The following is a 14980-nucleotide window of genomic DNA, read 5'->3' on the forward strand; positions in this document are numbered from 1 at the left end:
AGATGAGCAGATCGTCCAGCCCCTCCGACCCGGACTCTTCCATCCCCTCAAAGATGAACTGGACATGGAAGGAGATTCATACTTCAGTCATGAGTGAACGGCGGTCTATCATAAAAACATGGCTCAGGCCACACCAATTTAATTGTTGGTTCTCGTATTCGCCTCTTCATTTTTTCCTGATTTGACAAAAAAAAAAAAATTCAGAATCAAATGCAAAATGCTCATATTTTGTCCTGAACAGTTTAGAACAGTCCTTTTCTTCCTAGTTGTTACAGTTATTCCATCTTTCAATGCAGTGGTATCATTAGAAGTTCAAAATTCATTGTTTAAATTTTGAACCAGCCTTTTGTGTTGACTTCATACCTCCTATCGTAGCATTTGGGGCTATAATAGGATGCCTAGATCTGTTTTTATTTTTATTTTTTTTCGCCCTGTCGCTTCATATTTTTTCTGAAAAAATCCGAGAACCAACAAATTAAATTGGTGTGGCCTAATGTATATGTTAGGGGTTGAGACTCCAATGTGGTAAAATATACCACTCTAAGTTAAGTGATGCATACCAGTTCACTGGACTTGGATCCGGACTTGTAAGAATGTTTAGGTTCAAGTCCAAAAAAAACCTAAAAGTCAAGAACCAAGTCCAGACTTATTACCATAAAAGACCATTTCACATACCCCTTTTCTTTCCAAACCACCTAAAACCTTCCGTAGATTGTAAAATCTTTGCTGTAAAACGAAGAAAACATTGCCATCGGGCATCGTCAAGTACCGGGCTCCATGTTATGTGGCCAAAGTTTCACCCAGACAACATTGCAAGGTTGCCAACATTCAATTTTGTATATGCCATGGGTTTAGGTCTGGACTTACACGTCCGGAACTGAACCTAAACCTCTGGACTTGAATCTGGACCTGAACCTAAAATTGGGTTTAGGTATGCATCACTAACTCTATGTCTTTGTGGATAAAACAGAGCCTCTGATCAGGCTGCTGTTAATGTGTTAGGTTGGTTTTCCATTTACAAATTGTTAGGGTAGAGACTCTGATCTGATAGAGGCACCAATTGGAGTCTTTGTCACCAGAGACTCCGATCAGGATGCTGTTAATGTGTTAGATTATTTTCCCATTCACAAATCCTAAATTTCAAGTCAGTCCACTGATCTAAAGTGACATGAATGAAAGTTTAAAGTTTCTGTCTTTTAAGCAAATATCATAGAATAATTCAATTTTCAAGCTCCAGTTGTGATCTCTGTCAGTCAATTCTACTGGCAGAGATCTTGATTGGAGTTTCTGTAGACAGAGACTGTTACCAGGTTAGGGCCTCTATGATTCTACCACATCAGAGTCTCTACCCTGACTTATGTATATGGTGTTTCTATGGTGTACAATATCTAGAATTTGCTATAGCTGATAACATTTGGGAAGGAAATTTGTTGTAGCAAAACAAAACTGCTGTATCGTTCACCAGTATGGATGAAAATTTGTGGACAAAGACTCATATAGTCATTATGAAAAACTTAAACTTTTCTCCAACTCAAAATTTGACTCACCAGAAATTTTCGACCGAATCACTCAGTCTTCCTCAGCTATCTGACCCAAATGCTGTGGACACGTGATTTTTCCCACGTGTGACGTCAGCAAAGGGTCAAAGGTTGTCTGAAGTCGATATCGCCCCCCCCCCCCGCGTCCGAGCGATGGTTGAAGTGCCCTGATGTATATGGCCTCTTTTATGCCTCTCTTGAAGTAATCCTGTTCAGTGTCCAAGGTGGGAAAAATCACGTGTCCACAGCATTTGGGTCAGATAGCTGAGGAAGACTGAGTGATTCAGTCGAAAATTTCTGGTGAGTCAAATTTTGAGTTGGAGAACAGTTTAAGTTTTTCATAATGTAATTTACCAACTTCAAAAGAACTTTCATGCAGACTCATATAGTCGTTGATATGTTAAAGGAGATAAGGCAGTTCCTATGGTATGTCATTGTCTTACCATAGGAACTACTTTATCTACAGGAAGTAGTCAAGGTCGCAGAACACAGTAATTATCCGCGACCCCCGAAGTCTATGACGCAGGTATAGAAAGTAGTGCAGACAAACCTCTTGCATCCTGGCTAAAGCGACTTATGTGAGAGACAGCCATGAATGAACTGCACTGTGTGGTAAGGAAAGGTATCGGCTTGTACACAGTATGAGTTGGATTGTGAAGATTTCCCTGTTCGTGTATAAATGCGCGGCATTACGCAACCACGTTCCAGGGTGAGCCGGCTGCAGTTCCGTTGACCCCTGTAGAGGGCCAAATCAAAGTGGTCGTCATTATGTTTAAAAAAACGATAACTTTTTTTGGTTTTCAGTTATTTTGTAGAATATACCATATATTTCAACATATTAGTTGGCCGTGATTCAATAGTGCACCCTACTATAATTTTTACCGCGTCGAAGTGAGTCACCTCGGGGTGCTTAACTATAGGAATCCCCATAGGCCGAAAACTGTGTTCTGCTACCTTAACATATCAATGACTATTTGAGTCTTTGTTATGTTCAACCGTTTCTTCCAGTCCAGAATTTATCTCCGTAAGGCCTAGGAGGGGTCCACAAACCAAAAAAAGGCTAGAGTTGGGTGTTTTTTCTAGGGTCGGTTGGGAAACAGGAAACAAAGCATTTTTCCTAGACCTAGTTCATCCAGTAGTAGAGTTTGGATTTTCTGCAACTATTGTTTACCAGGATGTCTAACCCTCACCGACGTGACTCTGACACGTTTTTGTTTGTTACAGAGGAGCGGGCGGCGCGACCCAGACTGAAGCTGGCGCCGCGCACCGTGGGCAAACCCGTCAACGCCGTCGCCAATCCACAGTCGTCGATCTTCGGTGGCGCCAAGCCCCGGGACGAGCGGGAGTACGAAGAGCGCAGGGAGAAGGAGCGCTCGCGTACGACTAGCGAGAGTAGCCAAAGGAGCGAGTCCTAAACTTCGCTCCACCTTCAACCCCCTTCTAGGGCTAGCTCTGGTCCTGTTTAGAAATGGCAGTGTACATGTAGATAGGGTTCTAGGCTGACGATAATAATAAATGTACGACATGCTGTCTTAGTACTACTAGCTTTGGATTGGATTTTGTATAAAATTCCTCTGATTGTTTGGGGGGTTCGTGTATGGAGCTTTCTGATTCGATGGGGCTCTGTGTATAGAGCCTTCTGATTGGTTGAGGTTCTGTGTACGGAGCCTTGTGATTAGTTGAGGTTCCGTATACAACACTAATGGATTGTAGCGTCACTGACGAGATATACAGAGGATAGCAAAGAACCTTGGGAGTTTTGTACACAACCGTAACAAAATAAATATAAGCAAATATAGATGGTACAAGCTGTACTGTCCTTCAACCTTCCTCAATTTTGCCTTCTAACAATCTCATGGTCAAGTACATACATGCACCAGCGTGGTGCATAAAGAATTGCTTATCAACTTTTTTTTGTTGCTTGGACATAACATTTCCCGGTAGACGAATTTGTGTGTTGTCATGTTGTTCATTGCATATATTACTAGTAACTTGTACAGAACAAGGGCAGGTATATATACAAATGTGCTTGTATATTGCGGCCGCCGTGTGTACAACGGTACTTCCACGCAGTCCTAGTGAATGTCTGGTGTAATGTGAGTAATGCCTCTCAGAGACACGTTATCTGAGATACTGTATTTTAAGACATGTTGTCCAAACTATATAGTGCAAGAGTGTTCATTTTTTTTCCTTACCGGCGAAGGAAAGTATCCAAAAAAGCCGAGGAAAAAGTCTGACTTATGTGAGGAAAAATAGAGGCCATTTTAGTTAAAAGTTCCAGTGTATATCCCGAAGATTGGTGCCTTAGCACCACGAGTGTTAGGAGACTTTAAAACTGCACAGCCAAGGGGGTTGACTATGTTTTGTGTGAAGGAGGTCTGTTGAACTTACTTTAGGCATGACTGTGTACACATGAGTACACACAACAGCAGTTGATTGCCATCCACAGCATCTGAGTAGCAAATGACTTGCAGACTCAATAAAATTTCCTTTTTTCGTTAAAAAACAGCCTGATGTTCTGTCATTTACATTTATGCCTAGATTAATGGTATAGACTTTGCAAGAGGATATTTTGTGAACCATAATCAACAACAGAGAATGAGAGTTGACAAAGCAGTCTTTGTACTTTGTTGTATTTGTTATATTGACAAGAGTTCTGACTAACTAACCAAGTAACATGACAATTACAAAAAATAGTATTAAGTTACAAGGAAGGCACATTTATTTCCATACCCTTACCTACATTGGTCAGAGCCATTTCTGTTAACAAAGTGGATGACTTTTACACTAACTTGGAATTGAGCACAAGAATTATAATTATTATACATCAATGCTGGGTAACAATGCTCTTGTAGTAAAAAATTATCAGTGCACACAAAAAGGACTTCAAAACAAGATTTCCACTGAATTTCCATAAATCTTCATAGTCACAACCCCCAGCATGAAAGGATGTACTGGTAATCTCTGTTGGATCAGATTCCATGATACAAAACAGACCTTGTTGTTTACAACTAACTATGAAATATATAGTCATTAATCTAAAATGATTCAAAAAAAGGTCAGAAAAGGTTATTTTAGTACTATGCTGAAGCATAATACGAGACGGCAGCAAGTTGTCTTGGTCACTTTGTCTTTGCCTCCACCTATGAGAAACAAAGGAGAAAAAGGTACCATGGTATGGACTGAAATATAATTACATAAAAGGTAACATTATTACACAAGAGAATGTGACAAATTTTGTTGAACACTTTTAACAGCCCAAAGCCACAACTGTGGTATTCAAGCCAGTACCAGTAAATTCCACAAAATAATTGATCACTCAATGTTATTGTACCATTTATTACAACAACCGGTATCATTGAGACAGTCTAGCAATTTATCAAATTGTTATTTTTCACCACTTAGGAGGCAGCCTAGTAATTCTGGAGCCTACCTTGAGTGTCTTCTGCAGTCTCTGCAGAGTTTTCTGGTACCTGGGCACCAGTGGCTGGAGGTCTGTCCCTGACAGGGACCAGGGCTGGGGCTCATCCTTCCCTGCCTGTTTCAACATTCGACGGAATCTCTTCTCCTGAAACAGTCAAATCACAGTCACAAGAAATATAGGATGTTTCTAATGATTGTGATACTTTTCATGCTATGCATACATACCGTAGCTACTTAAGGTAAAAGGGCCAAATTTCCAGGACTACAGAGGCTGTAAGAAAGCATGCATCCAGAGCCACCCCTACTCCAGCTACCCACCAACTGCATGACCTGTGGCAAAGCCCGTATAGGACTAGTGAGCCTCAGCCGGACACACAGAACTTGATGTGATGTCCTGGTCAGCGACAAGGACAACAGACAAACAACAACAGAAAGTAAAAAGGCCAAATTTCCTGTAAACAACTTGTATTTACAAATTTCCTGTAAACAACTGTCTTTAGAAGCACTTAACGAGAGCAATGTCAGACTTTCCTAAGTCTGTGACACTTTCAAAGCACACAGTTTTTAAAAGTTTCTGAATCCACCTCTTCCTGTAGCACCAATGAGAAAGCGGTTCCCTCCTTCCCAGCTCGAGCCGTCCTCCCCACCCTGTGGATGTAAGTCTTCACGTATGGCGGGACATCATACGAGATCACAACCTCAACACCTTCCACATCCATGCCACGTGCCATGGCATCTGAACAGACAATACTGTGGAAAAAAACAAGAAAACTGTTATGAGTCTCCACCCAACTTTCTAAGAGATTACGAAAGAGGGTCTTGCCCATGCAAATATTTTAGATGAGCATAAATGTGCCAAGTGAGACATAGAAGCCATCTTTGTATAGAAGCCATCTTGGGAAACACATGATGTGTTTTTGAGTAATAAGTCCTCCCAATAACACATTTGGATTTCAATGGTGATACATTGTACATGTATTTCTAAACAATATCTATGGTACTTACAGCTGAATCTTGCCTGTCCTGAATTTGGTCAGGATTTTTGTTCTTCTCTCAGGAGGTAAGTTGGAGGAAAACTCTGCCACTGTCACTCCACCAAACAGCTTAGCAAGCAGGTACAGCCTGTTGGAATACATGTGTATAGGCAAACATGTGAATGTAAGGTACATGAAGTAACAATGCTATGGTGTTAGACAAACTTGTAATGGTGGAAGGGCCTATCACTCAACTGCAAAAGGAGCCTTTTGTTTTTCAGATACCTTTGATGGTGTTTGACCCAATGTTGATGTCACACTTTAGAGAAGCCATGTGACAAGTCTCACTGGGTCAGACTATTGACCAGAGTGGCTGGTCGAAAGCTTTTCTTGTGTTCTCTTGTGTTGGAACAAAAGTTTTAACTCTAATCATGAAATGAATAATGTTTTGCCTTACCTGTGTGTTGATTCCAGAGAGCCTGTGAAACACAGAACGTGTTGGAACTTCTGGTTCAGGAGCAGGTGCAGAACAACCAGAGGCTTGTCTGCTGCTGTACAACTCACCGTGTACTCCTGCAAAATATGTCAAATCATTGGTGGCATCATAATGTTCAGTGCTTTCAGCTCCATACCAAGAGCTCCGGGTTCGATCCCCTGACATGGCCGATGTTGTGCCCTTGGGAAAGGTACATATTAAGACTTTCCTCACTTCACTCATCAGGTGTAAATGAGTACGGTTAGGAACATGGTCCAAATTCTACTGTCTGGAAGTTGGTGATTCACTACAAATCACCCGGATGGGGGCTTGGCAAACGCCCATTTTGTAAAAGTCAGGAATACATGCCAATTTCTAAGCAGATGAAGACGATTCATACAATGTGTACTTGAGTACATGTGTGCTTTATTCACAGTTGTTAGAAATGTGACTGTGGGTCTTAGAACAGTCAAATTTTACCTTCAGACCAGCAGGAGTGGTGAATTTGCCCACAAATGTTCCCTTGTCCTGCAAGGCCCCAGGCGAGGCTGTCTCCTGTTTCCTCTGCCCGTGCCTGACTACAGAAGTGAAGAGTCTCGGGTGGAACAGGTTCAGCTGCTGCAGCTTCTCAGGGTTCTGAGACAGGGTGGCCGAGAACAGGAGCTTCTGTAGCTGGAAAACAATTTGATATACACGTACGATGTATGAAAGTAAGTACAACACACCTACAGTAGTAAGTTTCACATGTAGATCTACTAAGGGATAACAAATCTTCTGATTTTAGATTTATGATCCAGAACCTCTCACCACTAACATAGGAAGATCCTTGGGAAGAGATACTTCCTTAATCATGATTGGTACATGTACCAGCAACATTCAAGTCATTACTGCACTTTCTGTAGCTACTAGCTTGCAATCACTAGCAGAACATATACAATCTAGAAAACTGGTGAAGATTCTTACTGGTTGCTGCATCTTGGCAGCGTTGGCAGCCGTCAGGGGCCCGGGCTCTGTCCTCCCTCCAAGTACACCTGCCCAGAGGCTCATGGGAATGCCAGGCTTGTCCTCTGACCCCTGACCCTCGTACACGGCCCGGGTGACCTTTGCGAGCCAGTCCTGTTTGATCTGGTCCAGCATCCTGTCTGCTTCATCTATTACCTGATACAGGGAAAAAACACATCATTTTTCTTGCACACATGTATATTTTGATTGTACAGATACTCCTTAAGAAGATGTCTGGCGGCAAGAGCGTTAAGGTTAGAACTGGCCATCTAGAGAGAGTCTGGGCAGCTGAAGGCTCTCCCTAGATGGCCAGTTCTAACCGTAACGCTTTTGCTACCAGACATCTGCTTGGAGATAATGTACAGATGTTTTAAAGCACTGGTAGGAAAAGTTCCATTGCATGGGATAGTAGCAAAGTCAAGCTGTCTAAAAAAAAACAGGAAAAGAAAAAACCCTACCAGGTAGCGAAGGTGCCTCAGACTGAAGCCTGCCGTCTTTTCAATGTGGTCCACAAGTCGTCCTGGTGTCGCCACCACAATGTCGGCAAGGCTCTGATACACTCCACGGCTACAGAAAAACATCTCAACATTAGTGCAAATACTTAGTATTGGAAATGTTCTGAACAAAATAGTTACACTGTTTGGTTGTATGGTTTTGATGTAAACCAACAACTTATGTTCACTGGAAGCTTTCCTTGTAAGCATGAAGAGAAATAATATGACTGATTATATGATTAATCTACATATCAATAGTTGATATGTGGTGATTTTGAAATTTCTATCAAACATGAATTTTGAAAGTGACACACACTTTAACTATTGTATTGATTGTTCCATTTTCATTCTCAAAGCATAACATGAAATGTACGTTCTTTCCTTCATGAATGTTTACCATTATTCCTCAAAGGACATTATCTTTACCTCTCTCTAACCAGTGCATTTCTTTCCACAGCTAGACTCTTCTGTCCTGAACAGTTGGCCACCTTGAGTCGTGACCCGCTGGTGTAGTGGTTGAACACTTTGTAGATCTGTACGGCCAGGTCTTTGGTTGGTAAGACCACCAGTGCTCTAACTTCACACACCACTCTTTGTAATAGAGCCTGGGAGGAGGTTAACAATAAGTTTGATTGTGACTGCATAATCAAACATATGGTTGCAAAAAAACTTAACTTTTTTGTGTGTTTTGCTTGAATTTTAGTATATTACATCAACAACTTTGTGAGTGTTAATCTAGCCTACATAATGTGTTTTAGGCAGGTTTTACATTTTAGCTTTGTTTCATGGTAGTTTTCTAAATTCTTGATACCAACTCACTACTGGTAACAATTTCAACTACAATTTCCATAAAACAAGTACAATACGTGACTACATAAGAAATATGACAGTAACATTTCATGTAGAGTTAGAAACTAATGAGAATGCACATACCTGTACTACAGGTATGACGAAGGCTAAGGTCTTGCCACTGCCAGTAGGGGCAGACACACAAATGTCACTTGGCCTGAAGCCTGCCCTCCCCATGATAGTCCCATCCTGAGCATCCTCCAGTATAGCTGGGATAACCTGGTGCTGGACTGGGAAAAAATTCTCCACGCCGTTTTCCTTCAATTTGTTTCGAAGGAATTCCCCAATGCAGGGGGTATCTTCGATGGGGACGAGATTTGATTGGATGTCGTTCTCTATGACAGACGGGTCGGCCAGCCAATCAGGAAGCTTCCTGTGGACTTTCTCTGCCTTGTTTTTCTGCACTTCTCCAAGAACTTGAAAAGCTTCAGACTCCTCGTCTTCGTCTTTCTTGTTCTTTTGCTTCTTGCTCTGTTTGTTGGGTGTTTTGTCATCTTTCTGACTGGCTTGTGACAACTCTTCATATGTTTCTTTAGCAAAATCACTTCCCTGACTTTCATAATCCATATCCTCTGTGATTGTATCTTTTGCATCATTATCTGTGCTATTGTCTCTCTTTGCTTGTTTATTTTGCTTGCTTTGTTTTTTGTCGGTGTCTGCATCAGCCATGGATGATGTTTCCTCACTTTTTGCCTTCTTAGCTTTTGCTTTGTTCAACTTATCCATCTTAGGTGTTGTTTCTTCACCATTTTTGACTTCACCTTTCTCAGTTTTCGCCTTTTTCTTCTTACCCATTGCAGCTTCTTTAATACTTGTTTGTGATACTTCTACTTGAATACCGTCATTCTCTTCAGTCTGATTGGTGTTCTTCTTCCTTTTCTGTTCCTTCATACTTTTAGTCTTGTCTGTTTTCTTTTTCTGTCCATTGACAATTGTTGAACCGCTCTTCGTAACCAAAGGTTCAGAACTGATTGGGTCATTTGCTTCAGACATACTAGTTATTTCGTTGTCCTTGTTTGGTTTCTTTGAGGTGGGCATCTCTGCTGACTTTGGCACTAGTGTTTCCTTTTTTCCTTTGTTCTTCTTCTTGCTTGAAACTTTTATCTTTTGAGATGTCGGCATCTCTTCTTCAGCTTCATTGCTGTTATTCTCTTCAACAGTTTTTCCACTGGGCTTGAATTTCTTGTTGCCTGAGGATGACTCCTGCACTTCTTGTTTCCTCTTCTTCAACTTTGGAGACATCGCTCCATTATCTTTGCAACTTGAACTTACACGAAGTTCTTCATTTGATGCACTCTTTCTACTTGCTTTCTTGTCTTGCTCTTTCTTTCTTTTCTTCAGTCCTTTCTTGGCCACTTCTGTAGGCTCATCCTTTGATCTGCCCTTCTCAGTAGTCTTATCTACAGTTGTGTCAACAGAAGATTGTGATGTCGCAGGGCCATTTTGTATGGACTTCTCCTGTCGCTGTCTGGCATCCTTGTGGAGTTTTGCCAGGATGTCATTGGCTGATTGGTTGCCATGGAGACCTCTACTGCTGCTGTAGGTGGCAACATCCTCCTCTTCACCGAGGTATCTATGGTATTGAAATGAATAACATATAAATATACATATATATATCACAATAAACTATGTCAATGCATATCAGCCTGTATACACGTATGCACCTATGAGGTCTTTATATGACAATCGGTATATCTAAAAGGCAACAAAACAATGTAACGTGATACATAAAAATTAATTTTTTCCATAGTACGTGTATCAAATTGAATGCACACTATGTTGTAGTATCATAGTAAGTTATGCAATGTTTAGTAACATTACATAGAAGTAGTTACATCTAAATCTACGTATTACTTTAAGTCTTTACGAAATCCTAAATCTAGATTTCTATTGAACCTCCTTGCATCAGTCAAATTCTTACCGGTTGACTGTAAAGAGAGCCATGGTGAACTCGTGGTAGAATGATCCAAACTGCAATTCAAGATATTTTGGTTGCTCACTCTCCAACAATATACGGAATTTTATGAAATACGATCATTCCATACTCCCTGATACGTTAGTTGTTAGCACAATATCCATATACAGCTTCAAATTCCTCGAAAAACGAACAAATTACGATAAAACAAGTTTCTAGGAGCAGACGGATTTTTTTTCAGACGGGCGCAGCCATCTTGAAACCTGTTACACTCTCGCGAGATTTCGTAACCAATCAAAATCTGCCAACTAGGAATTTCGGCGCTTCCACTATTTGTTAGGGGATTTGGTTTTACGCAAGAAAAATTTTTATCTGTTATTGCTTGAAAAAGTGTACTTTTCTTGGATTAAACCACTAATAACATGTTTTCATTATAATTTTCTGCCGAAAAATGTCTGTTTACGAACTATCAGGAATCAGAATACTTAGCTCTAACAAAACACCCCTACATTGGAAAGTTCTGGTATTGTCCAAAGAAATGTTGCAACAACATGGCTTCCGAAGGTAAATGGTAAATGTGGCAAAAAGGTCAACCTTCTGGACATTTCAGCCTTACTACAGAAATACCCGAACGAGAAACAATCTGAACTCATCATGTGGTCGAGACTGAGCATCATCTTGATCTTTCTGTGCGGTTTCGTCTTCGCTTTTTTCGTCACCACCATTCCAGGACCCCATTTCCTATGGCTGACGTTTCGGAGGATTCCTTTGGCCAGTAGTTTGAACTTCGGAGAAGACGGAAGTCCACAACAGCCTGTGGTGTCCACGGGTTTGGATTTACCGACAGAACATGGCAAGGCGAGGGCAGATTATCCACTCACTCTACCAGCACAGCTGCAATCTAAGACCACCCAGAAAGCAGGTAGGAATGAGTTATGTAATTTTTGGGGCCTGGGGGTGGGTAATTGACAGCTGTCATCAGTTTCCGCCACGCCCATAGTTGTCTATTTTTCTCTAGAACATCACTAGTTCTCTCGTGTTCATTTGTGGTATTAAGCATATGTTGAAGTGCAGTCAACTGAAAAGGGTTGTGTATCATGTATAAAATCAAATTCGTAGGCTCAGATAGTCAGATGTGTAAACTGACTGCTGTAAACAACTGTTAGAAATGTTTAGTAGACTCTTCTTCACAATCTGAAGAAAGTTAAGGTGTCGGAAAGTCTCCGACATCCTTCACTTGTTCCGCACTTTGTGTACCCTGTTATGGCATTGTCCTTGGGCATTGTTTCTCAATTTGGATATTACAAATTTATTAGAATACTTAACATATGTTGCATGACATATATATATGTATATACATTGTGTATACAATGGAAGAAATGATACCAGTAAAATGTTTTCAGGACTTAAGAACTGTCCCGTACAGAATGTACCATTAGGTAAGCCCAAAAATATGAGAAGACTACGTATATATGTTTTTCTCAGATCACAGTGGAGAAGTGGCCGCGTCACTCCACCTAGCGAAGGAGATGAGACTGCACGGGAAACGTGACAAGGCCACCAAGCTGTACCAACACGCGCTGGCCCTGGACCCGCACAATGTGGAGGTACTGACATTTTATTTACAAAAAATGACTCATTTTAAGAGTAGAGTAGAGTAGAGTAGATGTCTTCGGCCACGTAGGAGCTTAGGTTCCAGTTTAGGCCGCTCATCACTTTCAGTGCACCGACATTTCTGGCTTCTGAGGATGGTCCAGATCTCTGTAGTCGAACATCAGGTTTTTCTCTTTCATGTGTAAGTCTAGTCTTGCCTTGAAAGCGTTCACGCTAGGTGACGTCACTACAGTCTCTGGTAGGTTATTCCACCATACCTCCATTCTGTTGGCAAAGAAGCAGGCCCTTTTGTTGCCATTGATGCAACATAACATTACACTGACTTACAGGCAGCTGGCCATGGGCTGATATTCATAAGTCAACAATTATACATAGTACGGGGACAATAGGTAACATTACACAGATACAATGGTTTGTAATTAAACCAGCTGACAGTTTTAAATCTATATCTCACTCTTATACAAAATATAATATGTGCTGTAATGTGCTGTGAATAAATCAATGCTACATATATGTTACGTTGACAGGTTCTGACAGAGTATGGGGAGTTTCTGGAGGAGGAACACAACTACATGGAGGCTGACCACATGTACACTAAAGCCCTGACTGTCCGTCCTGGACACACACAGGTAAGGTTGCCAGGTTCCATCAGCTTTTACTATAAGTTTGATAGTGTAATCTGTTAACTTCTGGCAAGAAAATACTAGAATAAGGCGTATGTCAGTCAGTTGTCAAAGTCATAAGCGTACTTCCTTAATTACTGTTCTTAATGCCAGTCCCAGCATGTAGGGCAGCGTCAAAAGCACACAAATTGCTTCTGTCCTTGGCTTTTGCCTGGAAGCTGTCCCAAGTGTGCTTGAAACTCTTCAGCTCTTCACCAAGTGATCTTAGGCTGTCCTTGTTTTCTTTTCCTTACCGGTGTCATAAGCCATAAGCATAGGCAGTTGCCTGTTATTTACCGGTTCAGTGCCAAAATATATGTAGAATGATTGATTTTTAGACTAGACATGTAGCCTTGAATGAAAGAGTGTTATAAGTTGTATGCTTTTTATTTTGCTTTCAGGCCCTCACTAACCGTCTGCGTACGCTGCCACAAGTCATGGAATATGAGAGAAGGTATTTCACCGCCATCGACAAGAAGAGAGACCTTCTCATCCAGGTCCCCCTCAACAACGCGGCCCTCCGCCGCATCAAGCAGGAGTCCTACTACTTCTACATCTACCACACCAACGCCATCGAGGGGAACACTCTGTCCCTCGGACAGACCAGGGCAATCCTGGAAACCAGGATGGCAGTCGGTGGAAAGAGCATTGTGGAACACAACGAGGTGATCGGTATGGATGAAGCTATGAAATACCTCAACAACACTCTGATGGACAGGATTGGAGCGATCAGGATAGAGGACATCATGGAGATCCATCGCAGAGTGTTGGGCCACTGTGATCCACTAGACGCGGGGCACTACCGAAGGACACAGGTTTACGTAGGAAGGCACATCCCCCCGCATCCTATCGAAGTGGAGAACAAGATGCTTGAGTTTAACGAGTGGTTGAACTCGGACGAGGCTCTGAGCCTACACCCGATTCAGTTCGCCGCCATCGCTCACTACAAGCTAGTGTTCATCCATCCGTTTGTGGATGGTAATGGCAGGACAGCGAGGTTACTTATGAACCTCATCCTCATGCAGGCAGGGTTTCCACCGGTCACGATAAAACTGGAGGAGAGACACGAGTACTACGAAGCCCTGGTCAAAGCCAACGAGGGAGATGTCCGACCATTCGTACAGTTTGTGGCCAAGTGCACAGAGAGAACATTGGACGAGTACCTCTACGCTGTGGAGGAAAACCCCACCAAAGACTGGCCGCATTTATCAAGGCTTGATGACGGGAAAGTCATCATTATCGACTGAAAAGTCACCAGAAGAAGAAAAATCACCCTTGCCATTTTCAGTGGTAGTGAGCTCCTTAAATGTTCTCATTTGACAATGATTTAGTATTTATCATCTTTGACTTGTGTATATGTTTTAGTGCCAAATGCTGTATTTATTACAACAAAACCTTTCTGTGCTTCTCTGTCTTTTACCAGGTGATGATGATTCTAAATCATATAGCTTGTGTCTGACAGGCCTATTTCCTTGACAGTGTACTGGGAACTGGAATATTTTGATGCCCAGTTTTATTTTTGTTTCAGTTTATTTCTTTATTAATGAAATATGTATGTTGTATTGACCCACACAATTTTGATTTCCAGCCACAAAATGTTGTCGTAAAAGTTGGCATGAAAACTTCTCATTTACAAAATTTTCAAATCTAGCAACACTGACTCAATTTAGTTTCTAGGAGAAATACACGATACAACAAAGAAACAACATGATGACAGTATCGTGTGTTGGTATATCCTGCTTCAGAATGGATTCTACCAACATTGATGAACTTTACAGTTATAATGGCTTGTACTGGATACAAGGAATAGGAACACTTATAAACTAGACTAGATACAACTATCAGTACATATAACTGAGTCAGTTGCAAAGGTTACACCAGTCTCAACCACTGCCATCTCCTTCCAATCCAAAGTGATTTTTTTTCAAAGATTTTTAAATGCTACCTTCCTGTTTAGTCCATAAATTCTCCCGTAAAGTGTCTTGAATTAATTTTTTTTAAATGTCATCTTTGAATTGCATGAAAATGTGCAGA

The 14980-nt window shown here is 41.3% G+C and overlaps 3 protein-coding genes across 6 annotated transcripts in view; 2 read left to right on the forward strand and 1 right to left on the reverse strand.

The window, feature by feature from the left end:
* Window positions 1–4034, forward strand: part of LOC109466697 (eukaryotic translation initiation factor 4H-like) — a 10246-nt gene extending 6212 nt beyond the window's left edge. For all 4 annotated transcript variants that reach the window (XM_019764468.1, XM_019764476.1, XM_019764460.1 and 1 more), the window contains one exon: window positions 2763–4034. In XM_019764468.1, coding sequence (XP_019620027.1) covers window positions 2763–2953 — 191 coding nt within the window. In that variant the 3' untranslated portion in view covers window positions 2954–4034. The remainder of the gene's footprint in view (window positions 1–2762) is intronic.
* A 626-nt stretch (window positions 4035–4660) lies between these two features.
* LOC109461488 (ATP-dependent RNA helicase DDX51-like) lies at window positions 4661–10900 on the reverse strand. The gene is made up of 11 exons (XM_019762243.1): window positions 10677–10900; window positions 8840–10328; window positions 8333–8511; window positions 7871–7979; window positions 7374–7568; window positions 6891–7082; window positions 6393–6508; window positions 5967–6083; window positions 5546–5711; window positions 4972–5106; window positions 4661–4681 (listed from the first exon to the last, which is right to left on the reverse strand). Exons 1-11 carry the CDS (start codon window positions 10697–10699, stop codon window positions 4661–4663), a joined length of 2742 nt encoding a protein of 913 aa, XP_019617802.1. The 5' UTR covers window positions 10700–10900.
* A 321-nt stretch (window positions 10901–11221) lies between these two features.
* LOC109470816 (adenosine monophosphate-protein transferase FICD-like) lies at window positions 11222–14574 on the forward strand. The gene is made up of 4 exons (XM_019773675.1): window positions 11222–11234; window positions 12156–12277; window positions 12812–12913; window positions 13348–14574. Exons 1-4 carry the CDS (start codon window positions 11222–11224, stop codon window positions 14191–14193), a joined length of 1083 nt encoding a protein of 360 aa, XP_019629234.1. The 3' UTR covers window positions 14194–14574.
* Window positions 14575–14980: the final 406 nt, after the last annotated feature.

Source organism: Branchiostoma belcheri, unplaced genomic scaffold (genome assembly GCF_001625305.1).
Source record: "Branchiostoma belcheri isolate BF01 breed outbred unplaced genomic scaffold, Haploidv18h27 scaffold1, whole genome shotgun sequence".
Classification (NCBI taxonomy): Eukaryota; Metazoa; Chordata; class Leptocardii; order Amphioxiformes; family Branchiostomatidae; genus Branchiostoma; species Branchiostoma belcheri.